This window comes from Bufo bufo, chromosome 1, assembly GCF_905171765.1.
Source record: "Bufo bufo chromosome 1, aBufBuf1.1, whole genome shotgun sequence".
Classification (NCBI taxonomy): Eukaryota; Metazoa; Chordata; class Amphibia; order Anura; family Bufonidae; genus Bufo; species Bufo bufo.
In genome coordinates this window covers 208,620,913-208,638,729 of record NC_053389.1, presented here as the reverse complement: position 1 = coordinate 208,638,729, position 17,817 = coordinate 208,620,913, and the positions used below count along the sequence as shown (strand labels likewise).

General features: G+C 42.5%; 1 protein-coding gene across 1 annotated transcript in view; it reads left to right on the top strand.

The window, feature by feature from the left end:
- CACNG7 (calcium voltage-gated channel auxiliary subunit gamma 7) overlaps nucleotides 1–17,817 on the top strand; it is a 70,607-nt gene that overhangs the window by 26,705 nt on the left and 26,085 nt on the right. The window contains exon 3 of the mRNA XM_040434706.1: nucleotides 11,796–11,936. Coding sequence (XP_040290640.1) covers nucleotides 11,796–11,936 — 141 coding nt within the window. The remainder of the gene's footprint in view (nucleotides 1–11,795; nucleotides 11,937–17,817) is intronic.

Sequence of the window (17,817 nt, the reverse complement as noted above, 5' to 3'; positions counted from 1 at the left end):
TTATTTACTAACAAAAGGTGTAAAAGGGGCTGGCCCAAGACAAGGATACAGGAAGTTATAACATGCAGGAAGTGATGTCAAAGGACAGGGCGGGGCAATCAATGTGGCTAGGCAGACAATGCACACGCCCCATCCCTGTCAGCATGGACCTCATTCAATACTGCTCAAAGGTGATCAGTGTCTAATAAAGATCATTCTACTGGTTCCCATAGGTTTGAAATTATCTGCGAGACATTGCTACAGCTATTGTCAGTATACGGTACTAGTATACCGACAAGGCAGATATGCATGTCTTAAAAGCAGACATTTCTCCAAGACACAGGGAGACAGATGACAAACTATAAAAACACACACACATCCTAAAGTAAAATGTCCGCATAATAAAATTTCCACAACAGATACCAAGGGCTGCAGTGAGAGTCCACAAACTATCTCACTCCTGGTGCCATGGCTTCAGTGAGTGAAGGGGAGCAGGCCTGACTATGTACTGACACTAATTAAAATCAGCCTGTAAGGCAGACAGGGTGGTCAGGAGTGCATGACTGGGGTTGCAGCCACACCTCCAGTACAAACTGCAAAGAAAAACCAAAAAAGGGGGTCAGTCAGCACACCAAAAGGCAATCTCTATTAGACGGGTTCCTACGCTAAATTCTACCTGTTAGGCGCCATGACGGCTACCATACACTTCAGGGAGTGTAGGTTACACAGCAGGCCCACTCCACAACACCACCACCGCCATTGGATACCAAGGACTGCAGTGAGAGTCCACAAACTATCTCACTCCTGGTGCCATGGCTTTAGTGAGTGAAGGGGAGCAGGCCTGACTATGTACTGACAGTAATTAAAATCAGGCTGTAAGGTCAGGAGTGCATGACTGGGGAGGCAGCCACACCTCCAGTACAAACTGCAAAGAAAAACCCAAAAAGGGGGTCAGTCAGCACACCAAACCGCAGGAGCACATTGCTATGGCAAGGAACAACATGAAAAGACGAAAACATACAATGCGACAATTCACTGCAATATAGAGTACAAAATTGCATAAAAATTACAAGTGCTACACTATAAGTGAGAGATACTTGGCAAATCGTTTTGTACAAAATAATCTGAGCCCGTCTGCCGAACGTCAAGGCAATCTCTATTAGATGGGTTCCTACGCTAAATTCTACCTGTGAGGCGCCATGACGGCTACCATGCACTTCAGGGAGTGTAACCTGAAGTGTATGGTAGCCGTCATGGCGCCTAACAGGCAGAATTTAGCGTAGGAACCCGTCTAATAGAGATTGCCTTGACATTTGGCAGACAGGCTTAGATACTCTATATTGCAGTGAATTGTCGCATTGCATGTTTTCGTCTTTTCATGTTGTTCCTTGCCATAGCAATGTGCTCCTGCGTTTTGGTGTGCTGACTGACCCCCTTTTTTGGTTTAAAATATACTTTTTGTAAAATAATGGCACCCCATTTCGTTGGTGGTTGTAGAGGCTGTAAGCTTATTAGGCAAATACTTACCTGAATCAAGCATCCAGCGACGTCACCAGACTCTCCGCCTCCTTACCAGCGATGCCGGCGTCTTCTCTTACGGGTGTAGGGCTAACATCATCAGCACAGGCGCACTGAGGAAGGAGCAGCCAAGCGAGCGTCCTTTGATCAGAGCGCCTGCGCCGAATGAGGACCGATACAGCGCGGGCGTGGGATTTCAGCTGCAGACAGGGCCAGCGGAAGGAGGAGAGCGCTCGCTGGCCCTGTCAATCAAGTGGAGGAGGGGGCTTTTTTTAGACCGAGGATGCGGCGGCTACCAGTAAGTAACCGCCCAACTTGCTGGTAGTGAAGAAATTTGCATATCACAAAAGTACTATTTTTAAAGAATTTAAAGCACAGCCAGAGGTAAGAGGGGTATATATGGACTCTGCGTACATTAGCAATTATATTAAGTCCAATACTGAAAATTGCTGTTTGGGGGGTGACAGAAGCCCTTTAACCTCCTTGTCTGCTGAACAACTGGTGTTCTGTGTTGATTAGCTGATTAGAGTGTAACATCATGAATCTACAATATAGAACTTTTTCTATTTTCTTAGATAGTTTTCATTAGCTGTCAGTAGTGTTGAGCGAAGCAAAGCATTTGAAGTGGAATTCGTTCCAAAGTTTAGGAAAACTTTGATTCACAACAAATCCATATTACCTTGTGCTTCCTGGTAATAAATCAGTTTTTCCTAAAATGGCGGCTGCATGTGTTACCAAGTAAATGTAAGAAGCCCAAGAATGCAAGATCACCCTTAATGCTATGCAGCCAGCCAATCCACAGACAGCCTGTAACGGGGTTCCGAAGGTGCACTCGGTCCCCCATTGCCCGCAGAACTGTTGCTTAACTTTGGGAATGAGGATCTGTGTTTGACCTCATTCCCAGGGCGGAATTACTGCTGGGTGGCTCCCTGCTCCTAAGTCTGCCTTGAGCGCAGAGCTGATCACTCGGTGCTCAACTGGTTGGTCTGTCGGTCATGTGACGCTGGCCACGTCACATGACCCTCACTCCCCACTATAAATACAGGCAGCCTGCTAGCCACAGGTTGCCTGTTAATTTCTAGGTTCCTGGCTATTTGTTGGACTACTGAATACTCACCTGATTCTGTTCCCTGACGATCCTTTGCCTGCTCCTCCTGTACTGCGCATCCGACCTGGTATTGTGACCTCGGCTCCCACCTGACTACTCTCTTTGGACTAGTCTTGTACTTCTCTACTCTCCTGGTATTTGACCCCGGCTTCTCCTGACCATTCTTTGCTTTACTCTTTGTACTACGTAGCTCTCTTGGTTCTGACCCGGTCCATTCATGTTCCGTATTTTGTCTTGTCTGTCTTCCCTGCACGTATCCTAAGTTAGGGACTGTCGTCCAGTTGTCCCCTGTCATCAGGACTCGTGAGGCAAGAAGGCAGGGCCAGGGGTGAGGGTGGAGCGCAGTGGTCACTATCCTTCCCCCTGTGTGTGTGTGGACGTGACCGTTACACAGCCATTTCCTGTCATGTCACAGCCCTATAAAACCATAATCCTTTGTGGTCTCCGCCATTGTCCTGTGAGCTGAGCATAGGGCGAGACGTGGCAAGTGCTCATGCACTAGGGACAGTGTTGCTGAAAATGATTAATAGAAGAATATTGGAGAAGGAGAGTGCAGGGAGAGTGCAGGGAGACTGCAGGGTGACTTATGCTTTGTCAGTTATTTATTAATTCCTACATTTACTTATTCCTACATCAGCCGTAAATGTAATTCAATACCAATAGGATGGAAGCCTTTATTATTCCGGTGACAGTGTGCCAACCAATACAATACAGCCTGAACCCTTTAGGGGGCCAAGTCTTAATGATGACCATCCTCATCCCTAAGGCAGAGTAGCCTGGGTATACCTAAGTTATATACAGTTGCAAGAAAAAGTATGTGAACGCTTTGGAATGATATGGATTTCTGCACAAATTGGTCATAAAATGTGATCTGATCTTCATCTAAGTCACAACAATAGACAATCACAGTCTGCCTAAACTAATAACACTCAAAGAATTAAATGTTACCATGTTTTTATTGAACACACCATGTAAACATTCACAGTGTAGGTGGAAAAAGTATGTGAACCCCTAGACTAATGACATCTCCAAGAGCTAGTTGGAGTGAGGTGTCAGCCAACTGGAGTCCAATCAATGAGATGAGATTGGAGGTGTTGGTAACAGCTGCCTGCCCTATTAACCACCTCCGGACCGCCTAACGCAGGATCGCGTTCCGGAGGTGGCAGCGCTGCGCACAGTCACGCATATACGCGTCATCTCGCGAGACGCGAGATTTCCTGTGAACGCGCGCACACAGGCGCGCGCGCTCACAGGAACGGAAGGTAAGAGAGTTGATCTCCAGCCTGCCAGCGGCGATCGTTCGCTGGCAGGCTGGAGATGTGTTTTTTTTAACCCCTAACAGGTATATTAGACGCTGTTTTGATAACAGCGTCTAATATACCTGCTACCTGGTCCTCTGGTGGTCCCCTTTGTTTGGATCGACCACCAGAGGACACAGGTAGCTCAGTAAAGTAGCACCAAGCACCACTACACTACACTACACCCCCCCCCCATCACTTATTAACCCCTTATTAGCCCCTGATCACCCCTAATCACCCCTGATCACCCCATATAGACTCCCTGATCACCCCCCTGTCATTGATTACCCCCCTGTCATTGATCAACCCCCTGTAAAGCTCCACTCAGACGTCCGCATGATTTTTACGGATCCACTGATAGATGGATCGGATCCGCAAAACGCATCCGGACGTCTGAATGAAGCCTTACAGGGGCATGATCAATGACTGTGGTGATCACCCCATATAGACTCCCTGATCACCCCCCTGTCATTGATTACCCCCCTGTCATTGATTACCCCCCTGTAAAGCTCCATTCAGATGTCCGCATGATTTTTACGGATGCACTGATACATGGATCGGATCCGCAAAACGCATCCGGTCGTCTGAATGAAGCCTTACAGGGGCATGATCAATGACTGTGGTGATCACCCCCCTGTCATTGATTACCCCCCTGTAAAGCTCCATTCAGATGTCCGCATGATTTTTACGGATGCACTGATAGATGGATCGGATCCGCAAAACGCATCCGGACGTCTGAATGAAGCCTTACAGGGGCATGATCAATGACTGTGGTGATCACCCCATATAGACTCCCTGATCACCCCCCTGTCATTGATTACCCCCCTGTCATTGATTACCCCCCTGTAAAGCTCCATTCAGATGTCCGCATGATTTTTACGGATGCACTGATAGATGGATCGGATCCGCAAAACGCATCCGGACGTCTGAATGAAGCCTTACAGGGGCATGATCAATGACTGTGGTGATTACCCCATATAGACTCCCTGATCACCCCCCTGTAAAGCTCCATTCAGATGTCCGCATGATTTTTACGGATGCACTGATACATGGATCGGATCCGCAAAACGCATCCGGTCGTCTGAATGAAGCCTTACAGGGGCATGATCAATGACTGTGGTGATCACCCCCCTGTCATTGATTACCCCCCTGTAAAGCTCCATTCAGATGTCCGCATGATTTTTACGGATGCACCGATAGATGGATCCGATCCGCAAAACGCATCCGGACGTCTGAATGAAGCCTTACAGGGGCATGATCAATGACTGTGGTGATCACCCCATATAGACTCCCTGATCACCCCCCTGTCATTGATTACCCCCCTGTAAAGCTCCATTCAGATGTCCGCATGATTTTTACGGATGCACTGATAGATGGATCGGATCCGCAAAACGCATCCGGACGTCTGAATGAAGCCTTACAGGGGCGTGATCAATGACTGTGGTGATCACCCCATATAGACTCCCTGATCACCCCCCTGTCATTGATCACCCCCCTGTCATTGATTACCCCCCTGTAAAGCTCCATTCAGATGTCCGCATGATTTTTACGGATGCACTGATAGATGGATCGGATCCGCAAAACGCATCCGGACGTCTGAATGAAGCCTTACACGGGCGTGATCAATGACTGTGGTTATCACCCCATATAGACTCCCTGATCACCCCCCTGTCATTGATCACCCCCCTGTCATTGATCACCCCCCTGTCATTGATCACCCCCCTGTCATTTATCACCCCCCTGTCATTGATCACCCCTCTGTAAGGCTCCATTCAGATATTTTTTTGGCCCAAGTTAGCAGAATTTTTTTTTTTTTTTCTTACAAAGTCTCATATTCCACTAACTTGTGTCAAAAAATAAAATCTCACATGAACTCACCATACCCCTCACGGAATCCAAATGCGTAAAATTTTTTAGACATTTATATTCCAGACTTCTTCTCACGCTTTAGGGCCCCTAGAATGCCAGGGCAGTATAAATACCCCACATGTGACCCCATTTCGGAAAGAAGACACCCCCAGGTATTCCGTGAGGGGCATATTGAGTCCATAAAAGATTGAAATTTTTGTCCCAAGTTAGCGGAACGGGAGACTTTGTGAGAAAAAAATTAAAAATATCAATTTCCGCTAACTTGTGCCAAAAAAAAAAAATTTCTATGAACTCGCCATGCCCCTCATTGAATACCTTGGGGTGTCTTCTTTCCAAAATGGGGTCACATGTGGGGTATTTATACTGCCCTGGCATTCTAGGGGCCCCAAAGCGTGAGAAGAAGTCTGGTATCCAAATGTCTAAAAATGCCCTCCTAAAAGGAATTTGGGCACCTTTGCGCATCTAGGCTGCAAAAAAGTGTCACACATCTGGTATCGCCGTACTCAGGAGAAGTTGGGGAATGTGTTTTGGGGTGTCATTTTACATATACCCATGCTGGGTGAGAGAAATATCTTGGTCAAATGCCAACTTTGTATAAAAAAATGGGAAAAGTTGTCTTTTGCCAAGATATTTCTCTCACCCAGCATGGGTATATGTAAAATGACACCCCAAAACACATTCCCCAACTTCTCCTGAATACGGCGATACCACATGTGTGACACTTTTTTGCAGCCTAGGTGGGCAAAGGGGCCCATATTCCAAAGAGCACCTTTAGGATTTCACAGGTCATTTACCTACTTACCACACATTAGGGCCCCTGGAAAATGCCAGGGCAGTATAACTACCCCACAAGTGACCCCATTTTGGAAAGAAGACACCCCAAGGTATTCCGTGAGGGGCATGGCGAGTTCCTAGAATTTTTTATTTTTTGTCACAAGTTAGTGGAAAATGCTTATTTTTTTTTTTTTTTTTTTTTTTCATACAAAGTCTCATATTCCACTAACTTGTGACAAAAAATAAAAACTTCCATGAACTCACTTTGCCCATCAGCGAATACCTTGGGGTCTCTTCTTTCCAAAATGGGGTCACTTGTGGGGTAGTTATACTGCCCTGGCATTCTAGGGGCCCAAATGTGTGGTAAGGAGTTTGAAATCAAATTCTGTAAAAAATGACCTGTGAAATCCGAAAGGTGCTCTTTTGAATATGGGCCCCTTTGCCCACCTCGGCTGCAAAAAAGTGTCACACATCTGGTATCTCCGTAATCGGGAGAAGTTGGGGAATGTGTTTTGGGGTGTCATTTTACATATACCCATGCTGGGTGAGAGAAATATCTTGGCAAAAGACAACTTTTCCCATTTTTTTATACAAAGTTGGCATTTGACCAAGATATTTCTCTCACCCAGCATGGGTATATGTAAAAAGACACCCCAAAACACATTCCTCAACTTCTCCTGAATACAGAGATACCAGATGTGTGACACTTTTTTGCAGCCTAGGTGGGCAAAGGGGCCCACATTCCAAAGAGCACCTTTCGGATTTCACAGGTCATTTACCTACTTACCACACATTTGGGCCCCTAGAATGCCAGGGCAGTATAACTACCCCACAAGTGACCCCATTTTGGAAAGAAGAGACCCCAAGGTATTCGCTGATGGGCATAGTGAGTTCATGGAAGTTTTTATTTTTTGTCACAAGTTTGTGGAATATGAGACTTTGTATGAAAAAAAAAAAAAAAAAAAAAAATCATCATTTTCCACTAACTTGTGACAAAAAATAAAAAATTCTAGGAACTCGCCATGCCCCTCACGGAATACCTTGGGGTGTCTTCTTTCCAAAATGGGGTCACTTGTGGGGTAGTTATACTGCCCTGGTTTTCTAGGGGCCCAAATGTGTGGTAAGGAGTTTGAAATCAAATTCAGGAAAAAATGAGGAGTGAAATCCGAAAGGTGCTCTTTGGAATATGGGCCCCTTTGCCCACCTAGGCTGCAAAAAAGTGTCACACATCTGGTATCCCCGTACTCAGGAGAAGTTGAGGAATGTGTTTTGGGGTGTCTTTTTACATATACCCATGCTGGGTGAGATAAATATCTTGGTCAAATGACAACTTTGTATAAAAAAATGGGAAAAGTTGTCTTTTGCCAAGATATTTCTCTCACCCAGCATGGGTATATATAAAATGACACCCCAAAACACATTCCCCACCTTCTCCTGAGTACGGAGATACCAGATGTGTGACACTTTTTTGCAGCCTAGGTGGGCAAAGGGGCCCATATTCCAAAGAGCACCTTTCGGATTTCACAGGTCATTTTTTACAGAATTTGATTTCAAACTCCTTACCACACATTTGGGCCCCTAGAATGCCAGGGCAGTATAACTACCCCACAAGTGACCCCATTTTGGAAAGAAGAGACCCCAAGGTATTCGCTGATGGGCATAGTGAGTTCATAGAAGTTTTTATTTTTTGTCACAAGTTAGTGGAATATGAGACTTTGTAAGGAAAAAAAAAAAAAAAAAAAAAATCATCATTTTCCGCTAACTTGTGACAAAAAATAAAAAGTTCTATGAACTCACTATGCCCATCAGCGAATACCTTAGGGTGTGTACTTTCAGAAATGGGGTCATTTGTGGGGTGTTTGTACTGTCTGGCCATTGTAGAACCTCAGGAAACATGACAGGTGCTCAGAAAGTCAGAGCTGCTTCAAAAAGCGGAAATTCACATTTTTGTACCATAGTTTGTAAACGCTATAACTTTTACCCAAACCATTTTTTTTTTACCCAAACATTTTTTTTTTATCAAAGACATGTAGAACTATAAATTTAGAGCAAAATTTCTATATGGATGTCGTTTTTTTTGCAAAATTTTACAACTGAAAGTGAAAAATGTCATTTTTTTGCAAAAAAATCGTTAAATTTCGATTAATAACAAAAAAAGTAAAAATGTCAGCAGCAATGAAATACCACCAAATGAAAGCTCTATTAGTGAGAAGAAAAGGAGGTAAAATTCATTTGGGTGGTAAGTTGCATGACCGAGCAATAAACGGTGAAAGTAGTGTAGGTCAGAAGTGTAAAAAGTGGCCTGGTCTTTCAGGGTGTTTAAGCACTGGGGGCTGAGGTGGTTAAAAACACACATCAGTTCTGGGTTTGCTTTTCACAAGAAGCATTGCCTGATGTGAATGATGCCTTGCACAGAAGAGCTCTCAGAAGACCTACGATTAAGAATTGTTGACTTACATAAAGCTGGAAAGGGTTAAAAAAGTATCTCCAAAAGCTTTGCTGTTCATCGGTCCACGGTAAGACAAATTGTCTAGAAATGGAGAAAGTTCAGCACTGCGGCTACTCTCCCTAGGAGTGGCCATTTTGTAAAGATGACTGCAAGACCACAGCGCCGACTGCTCAATGAGGTGAAGAAGAAACCTAGAGTGTCAGCTAAAGACTTACAAAAGTCTCTGGCATATGCTAACATCCCTGTTAGGGAATCTACGATACGTAAAACACTAAACAAGAATGAATTTCATGGGAGGATACCACAGAGGAAGCCACTGCTGTCCAAAAAAACATTGCTGCACATTTACAGTTTGCACAAGAGCACCTGGATGTTCCACAGCAGTACTGGTAAAATATTCTGTGGACAGATGAAACCAAAGTTGAGTTGTTTCGAAGAAACACACAACACTATGTGTGGAGAAAAAGAGGCACAGCACACCAACATCAAAACCTCATCCCAACTGTGAAGTATGGTGGTGGGGGCATCATGGTTTGGGGCTGCTTTACTGCATCAGGGCCTGGACGGATTGATATCATCGAAGGAAAAATTAATTCACAAGTTTATCAAGACATTTTGCAGGCGAACTTAAGGCCATCTGTCCACCAGCAGAAGCTCAACAGAAGATGGGTGTTGCAACAGGACAACGACCCAAAGCATAGAAGTAAATTAACAACAGAATGGCTTAAACAGAAGAAAATACGCCTTCTGGAGTGGCCCAGTCAGAGTCCTGACCTCAACCCGATTGAGATGCTGTGGCATGACCTCAAGAAAGCGATTCACACCAGACATCCCAAGAATATTGCTGAACTGAAACAGTTCTGTAAGGAGGAATGGTCAAGAATTACTCCTGACCGTTGTGCATGTCTGATCTGCAACTACAGGAAACATTTGGTTGAAGTTATTGCTGCCAAAGGAGGTTCAACCAGTTATTAAATCCAAGGGTTCACATACTTTTTCCACCTGCATGGTGTGTTCAATAAAAACATGGTAACATTTAATTATTTGTGTGTTATTAGTTTAAGCAGACTGTGATTGTCTATTGTTGTGACTTGGATGAAGATCAGATCACCAATTTATGACCAATTTGTGCAGAAATCCATATCATTCCAAAGGGTTCACATACTTTTTCTTGCAACTGTATACAACTACAATTTGAATTTTTTGGGCTAACTTTGGCGAAGTTGCTGAATCTTATTTTTAAAACTTCATTCATCTCTAGCTGTCAGCTATAATCATCAACTTTAAATTAAAGAAACACTTGAAATAGATCACCCTGTATGTAATGAACTTATTTATGAGTTTCACTTTTTTTAATTGAATTACTGAGGTAAATAAAGTTTTTGATGATATTCAAATTTATTAAGATACATACATAGGTTGGTTTTCATCTTTTCTGTAAAAGAGTTTAGATGTAGCAATAGTAATGTGGAGATTATGAGGAATTTTCAAAGCTGTATTACGGTATATCCTCTGGAAGGAAAATAATGTTATGTACATTGTGTGTGACTGAAAACAGTTGTCCCACCTGGACATTTATAGCATATCCAGAACTCTGCATCAAATTGTGTAAAACAACTAGATATATGCTTCTCAACACATTATCATGCTTGAGGCACCTCAATAGACAATTTGAAAAAGTGTATTGGAAAAGGGGACATAACTTAGAAAAAGCAGCAAATTGTGTCAAAATTAACATAAGACAACCAAGAGGTGGCGCAAGGAGTCTAACATGTCTGCCAAGATGTCAAACAAGGTCCATCTTAGTTTATCTTCTGTCTGCCTGATCTAGATTGAAGCTAAGTTTTACAGTAATAATACATCTCCTCTCCTGTTTATTTATTCTGTTTTAGTTATTGGGCATTATAATTTTTCTGATAAAAATTAGGGTACAAAATTCAGTTATAGAAGCTTTCAATCTAAATATTGAAACCAAAAAAATGAAAACAAAAGAAACGCTGTAATTGGGAACCAAGTTATTGCACCAGTTAGTATACAGTAATGATCAAATATTCGTTTTTTAGCATATCAATTGTATTTTAAATCAAGATTCAAAGATAGTTGGCACTATTGGTAGAATGGGATAAGACATCTCATATGGTATTCGATGCACTTAGAAAACAGGGCACCCCATAGAAACAGGTTTCTATCTAGCACAAAAGACTCCGCTCTTTGTTTACCACATCATCCTTTCCATGATCCATGACCAATTTCCACCCTTGTGTTTGCTAAGCATGTACAATAAGTCCTCTGGAGAGAGCTGGTTCTCTACAGGTTATTGACACCCAATAGCAAAGGCTATGGGATATACCAGGTTTTGGCTCTTTCTCCAAAGGTGCAGTTGCATGGTCTACTTTTATGGTATGTACACCATTGCTTTTTATTACAGTGCATTATATATTTGATATGTATTGTTGCACAGTCGTTAAATTCTGACTGCAATCTAATCCTGTGTATTCTAGTGAGATCCAGGTAAAACAAATTTTGATGACTATAAAATCATAGAAGGGTATTCTAGGGTATTTCTTTATGACGAAGTTATAGCTGTCTTAAACAGTGTTGTTATGTCTAACACAGTATTGTAGGTGGCAGAAAGAGAAAATTTACACAAGTATGATATACATTATTTTTCTGAATATATGTAACTTGTTTAAATGAATCTTGTTTAAATGTAGGTTTAACCATTTGTTCCTCAGTGAATGTGTTAAGCAAACCTAGAAGCATTGCTCTGTTTACAGATTGTGTCTTATCTTTTGTGCAGAGACCATCCGTAGTGCTACACCATTTCCCATGGTCAGCCTTTTTCTTGTGTTTACTGCCTTTGTCATCAGCAACATTGGACACATCCGACCTCAGAGGACAATACTGGCTTTTGTGTCTGGCATTTTCTTTATACTATCCGGTAAGTTTTGACATAATTTTTTCTACTAATGGAACCCGCTTCTTTTGTGGTAGAAAGTAGAAATAAACAGCTTTCTTAAAATACGATTTGGGTTTGATTCAACTCAAGTCCGAATGAATTCGAACTGAATTGAAAGTGCCCAAGTTGCCTCTCTCTCTCTCACAAATTGAATTACTCAACATTTGGGTTCATTAGAATCAAAACTTTTTGAATAATTCAGGTTGAATTATGAAATTTTTGTAGAAAATATCCAGATATCATGTTGTATTTCCTAAATCAGGCAACCCTTTATTAGCTACAGCAAAGCTACACAGGTACATTGCAATTTCATGTTCTTATTTTCTATAAATTTTTCATAGAGCCAACATATTCTGCAGCAACATACAGGGGTTCATCACAATCTAAATTCCAAAATAACCTATTAGTATGTGGTTTTTTTTATGTGGGAGGAAATGAAAGTATCAAAAGGAACCCAAACAAAAAGGAGAAGAACATACAAACTTTCTGCAGATGTTGACTTTGGTAAAATTTTAACCTAGGGCAGTGGTCGGCAAGCCGCGGCTCGCGAGCCACATGCGGCTCTTTTGATCCTTCACTGCGGCTCTTTGGTTCGGGCTGGCGGGTGGGCGGTACTTCCTGCTGTCGCTTCTTTTCAAGGTCTCCTTGCAGCCATCTGTGTAAAGCGGACCGCACGGGGTTGGAGACGGTGCGTCGTCCATTATATATTTTTTGGGGGCGGACCCATTGACTCGAATGGGCAAGCCTCCCATAAGAGTCAGAACAAAGCAGAGCATGCAGTGATCTTCTCTGCACAGACCAATAATCTGTGTGGAAAACCGGACAGCTAATTGGCCCGCTGACTACAATGTGTCAGCGTTCAGTCCACGTGCCACACTCAAACTTTTCTGCTAGCTGTCAGTGAATGGGAACATCCAATGTCTATCAATAGGGGGGGGCACAGACCCTATGACGTGTGAAACTCTGCGGATTTTCCATCTGCAATGCCCAAGCGGGCGTACTCTCACCTGACGGCAACCGTCCTGCAGCCGGCAAGTACTGTACATAGCTTCAGTTCAATGCAGACCAGTGCACAACTCTCGCTGTGCTTCGGAAAGTTGCCATGGCAACCTGACTAACTAGCGTGCAGCTCCGTCTCTCCACCTCCGATGTCAAATGGAACTGGAGAATATTTCTGGACAACCCCTTTAAGCCTTCTGTCATATGTGACAGGGGGAGTCCTGCCGCCTATTACAAGTACGCGCCAGGGATCAGCAGCCTGCGGCACTCCAGCAGCGCTAAAAACTACGACTCTCAGCATGCACCCTTGCTTGGAACGCCCATAGAAGTGAATAGAGCACACTGGGAGTTGTAGTCTCCCCAAAGCTGGAGGGCCAGAGATTGCTGATCCCTGCACATACTTGTAATAGGCAGTGGGACTCCCCCTATCACATTTGACATATGACACGAAGCTTAAAGGGGTTGTCTAGAAATCTAGGTCCACATTTATGTGTGTAAATGTGTAATTTAAAAGATATATTGTTTATTCACAGACGTAACCTGCATAATATTCAGAGAATAGTGCATGCACCGCAAAAAAGTAGTGCATGCGCCCGGATCCTGGACCCATTGAAGTAAATGGGTCCTTGATGCGGGCTGCACACGGCCGTGTGCAGCACGCATCATGAACCCATTCACTTCAGCATGCGCTACTTTTTTGCGGACACACGGTCGTGTGCATGAGCCTCATAGTCCTCACTGGTACTGTTGATGCAATATTTTAGGTTTTAAAAATGTGGCTCTCGAAAGAAAATCCAATCGTGGTTTTGGCGATTCTTTGTACTTCCAAGATTATGTTCACATATCCCACTTAAATTTGTTTTAACCACTTCAGTGTTTAATTGCAGCAGCTACAGTACATGTTATATTACGGTCAGAGATGAGACAAGCTCTATATTAAAGATTGATCTGTGTTTAGGGTTCAGTTGTCATAGATAGCATGACTACTGTTTCGTAATGGGAAATAAGAGAAATTTACAGATCAGAAAATTCACAGAATATCTCTGTAGAGAACAGGAGTTTCAATAAATCCCTTTTATACAACATGACACAGAGCTGTGTGATTTCTCGCAGAATATTTTTTCCCTGAATGTGTTTGCAGTTTTTACATTTAGATCCAAAATTTGCAATTTTTTTTATAGCAAGTGACTCCAGCATCTCTACAGCAATGAAAATTTATTAACATGTGCTTTTTGCCATGTTTAATAGTGTAAATAAATCTAAATAAAATAATCTTGTATGTCTCGTGCTTTAGTGTACATTGGGACTCATTTACTAAACACCAGAGAGAGAAAGAAAGGTACTCTGGCTAGTCCCATTTATTGTTTTGATGCCATAACAACAGATGTGGTGGAGACTCCATATAGTAATTATAAAAAATGGTGCACTATGCAGCACTATTTATTCCAGTAAAAAGTAGGATACCATGACAGAATCCAACTGACCTCATTTTTAGTCAGTGAGGTCCTTTGAGCTTTGTTTGTGTCCATTCATCTCATCAGCCAAAGTTCTACACCTGCGAGGGGCTGTCCTCACAGCTGAAAATTCTCCTCCTGCCACTTGACTGACTGAAATGGACATCTCAACCTGTGTGGCTCTCCTTCCATTACTGGAGCAGCAACTGCACATGAATAACAATACTAACAGAAGCCTGATTGGCTGATAACCTATCTTGAACCAGATATAGTGTCTGAGGTCAATGCTGCCCAATATCCCTGATAAAGCCAGTTTAGCTGGTGAAACATGTCGGGGGGCAGTTGTTAGGTTTTAGGTTTCTGGTTCCTGTGTATGTATACCTAACTTTCAGAAGTGTTACCACTAGTCATTAGTACTTTGAATTATTGGTGTCATACCAGGTGCCAGTGAAGCATCTGGCCATTGTACCAAATGTCTTCATTCAGTGTGTGATCACAGGAGGGAGAGTGCACATCCCAACCAGTGACAAGCTAATTAATAATAAAGACAGAAGGCATCACAAACAGGAAGCAGTTTTTTTTAACCTTTTTGTTTTGGCTCACGTAGCAGTTTTAATACAATCATTAAAAGCTATGTTTAAATCAGACACTATATCTAGGTTATTGGCCGATCAGGCTTCTGTCAGTATTGTTGTTCAAGTACACCTTTACCCAGATAGGGTCTGCTATTTTGATGTATTGCAACTGCATATGAGCCGCATTTTAGGGTAGCCTCTGCACTTTTGACCACTACTCAGAACAGTTGTGCAGGCGCGAGATTGTAAGGGCCTGCCAAGATGTCGGGGCCTGCCAGTCAAGTGGCAGGAGGAGCATTTTCAGCTGCATGGACAGCTCGTCGCAGATGAGACAAATTGATTTTTAAGAATCGATTCTCTCATGTCTAGTGTCTATCAGATGATGATTCTGTTACAGATTAAATTTCATTTTAATTTTTCTGCTTCTGTGATGACACAGAAAAATTGAATTCTCACCAAGTCTATAACATACTCAACTTCGGTAGCACTTCATGCAACCATAGACAGAGATTTATTTCACTTTTAGTTTGTAAATTTTTTCCTGTCCAAAACTAATATCAGGTAATACTTTCCATCTTGACAAGTTGTCTATTATGCTTTGAATGATCTGATATAAAATCATTGTTGACATTATTTTTGCTTTGTGATGTCACTATTTGTATTATGTGTGACATTATCATGTATTGCGGCTGGCTCTGTTACATTACTCTGATTATTCCTGTGCTTGGCATTGTTTTGTACATTGTCACCTTACTTTATTATCCTGTTGATTTTTCCAGTGCTATGACATCATCATAGTCTTTTTTTTTGTACTGTGACTTTACAATGCACATCATTCCTATGGTGTGATACAAATGTGTGGATTATGCCTGTGCTGTGATCTCACCTTGCCGTTCTTCACATGCTTCTCAGTGGTGTTGCAGCACAGGACTTATTCACACAATGATGTAACAGAACTGGCATAATAAATATAATAATTTACATGGGTATAGCGCATAGTGCGATGTAACTAAACATTGTCACGGCTTTAACACTGTCTAATTATTATTATTATCCATTTGTTTCCAAGCAATTCTGATGATTAGTGAATAGGGATGAGCAAACCTGTGGATGTTCGGGTTCGGCTGGTTTAGCCGAACTTCAGGTCAAAGTTCGGGTTCGGGACCCGAACTTGACCCCAAACCCGAACCCCATTGAAGTCAATGGGGACCTGAACTTCACTTTAATATTTTCCATTATAACATGGCTATAGCGGAAAATAATAGCATTCTTAAGACAGAATACAAAAGAATATGGCAATTTAGGGGTTAAAAAAAACCGACTCACCTCATCCACTTGATCGCGCTGCCTCAGTGTCCTCTATCTAGCAGGACCTGCAATGAGATCACGGTGCTTACCATTTGGTGAGCGCGGTGACATCATCGCAGATACTTCTATCTTCATTCAGTAGGACCTGCCAAAGTGCCTGCGATGATGTCACCACGCACATTTTAATACTGTACAGAGATGGATCTCTGTACAGCATTAATCAGAAGTTTTAAACTAGGATCCGATGCTCACTTTGCTCATAGCTAATAAGGATATTGGACTAGTTTAAATGACGAATAGATAAAACTGATGCTTAACTTTGATATTCACTGACAAAATGATTATCAGAGACACAATCACTAAATGTACATATGACTCATGGTGAAATTTACATTCACAATGGGCATAGCTGTTATTGCTAAGCAACTTTGATGTTCCTCGTCTGGCGGGCAGGAGTTTTCTCCTCACCCAGTAGGGAGGATTTTCCTCCCTGTAGGCTACATAGATTGTCCAAATGGATATGAGATCCTCGTGACAGATTTCAAACCACTGGTAATTAATCTGTGTGGTTTAAAAATACAAAGTGATAACAGAGCTAAGTAATAATGCATGTAGTGTAGTCACAGCACAGGCATCATAAAACAGTGATTTCACAGAGGATTAAAGCACACAATAATGCCACAGAGCAGGAGTCATTTAAAGGGATATGTATATCTTAGTTGTTTATGGCATATTCAAAGGGTAAATGTCTGATTGATGTTGGTCCTACCTCTGGGATTTAGCACCTATTTCCAGAAGACGGGTACTGCCTTTTGAGGCAGGCACTGGATGGGGCATGCAGGTGGTGATTGAACTGAGAGGTGGTGGCACAGATGCATCCCATGCACAGCCGCCTCTCCGTTCAGTCTCTATTAAAACCTATAAAAAAAGCCAGACAATAATAATATTTATGTAATTTTATCACATGATAAAAATTTAAAAAAACAATCCAGGAAAAAGATGGCAGCATCACTGGTGAGGAGACATACAGGGCACTATATATTTAAGGATCATGCCAAGTAACGTACATAAACATAAAGTGCAAATGCATATAAATATCCAGTTGGCTGAGTAACAACAACATAAATCACCTATTACCCATCGAGCGCTGCTCAAACCTGGATGATGCCAACCCCAACACTTGTTTCGGTGTGCCTTTATCTGGTGGTCAGTCGTGGCAAGAGGCTACCTCAACAAGTGGGACCAGGGGTGCAGTCCCTCCTTTTAGGAGATACAGCAGGGGCAGGTGCCAGAGGTGGAACCTGCATATATTAGAAATGAATGGCATATCCTGGGAATATGGCAAAGTTATCTAAGATGAAAATACCCTGATTGGTGATAATGCACAAAAAAATACATTGGGGGGTCATTTATTACCAGATATACAGTAAGTGGCATAGATTTTGTCACTTGCCATTTTGCGGCAAAATCTGTGTCTTTTTCCCGCTTACACTACTTTTCTGACAGGTCGAGAAAAGGGGACTTGGC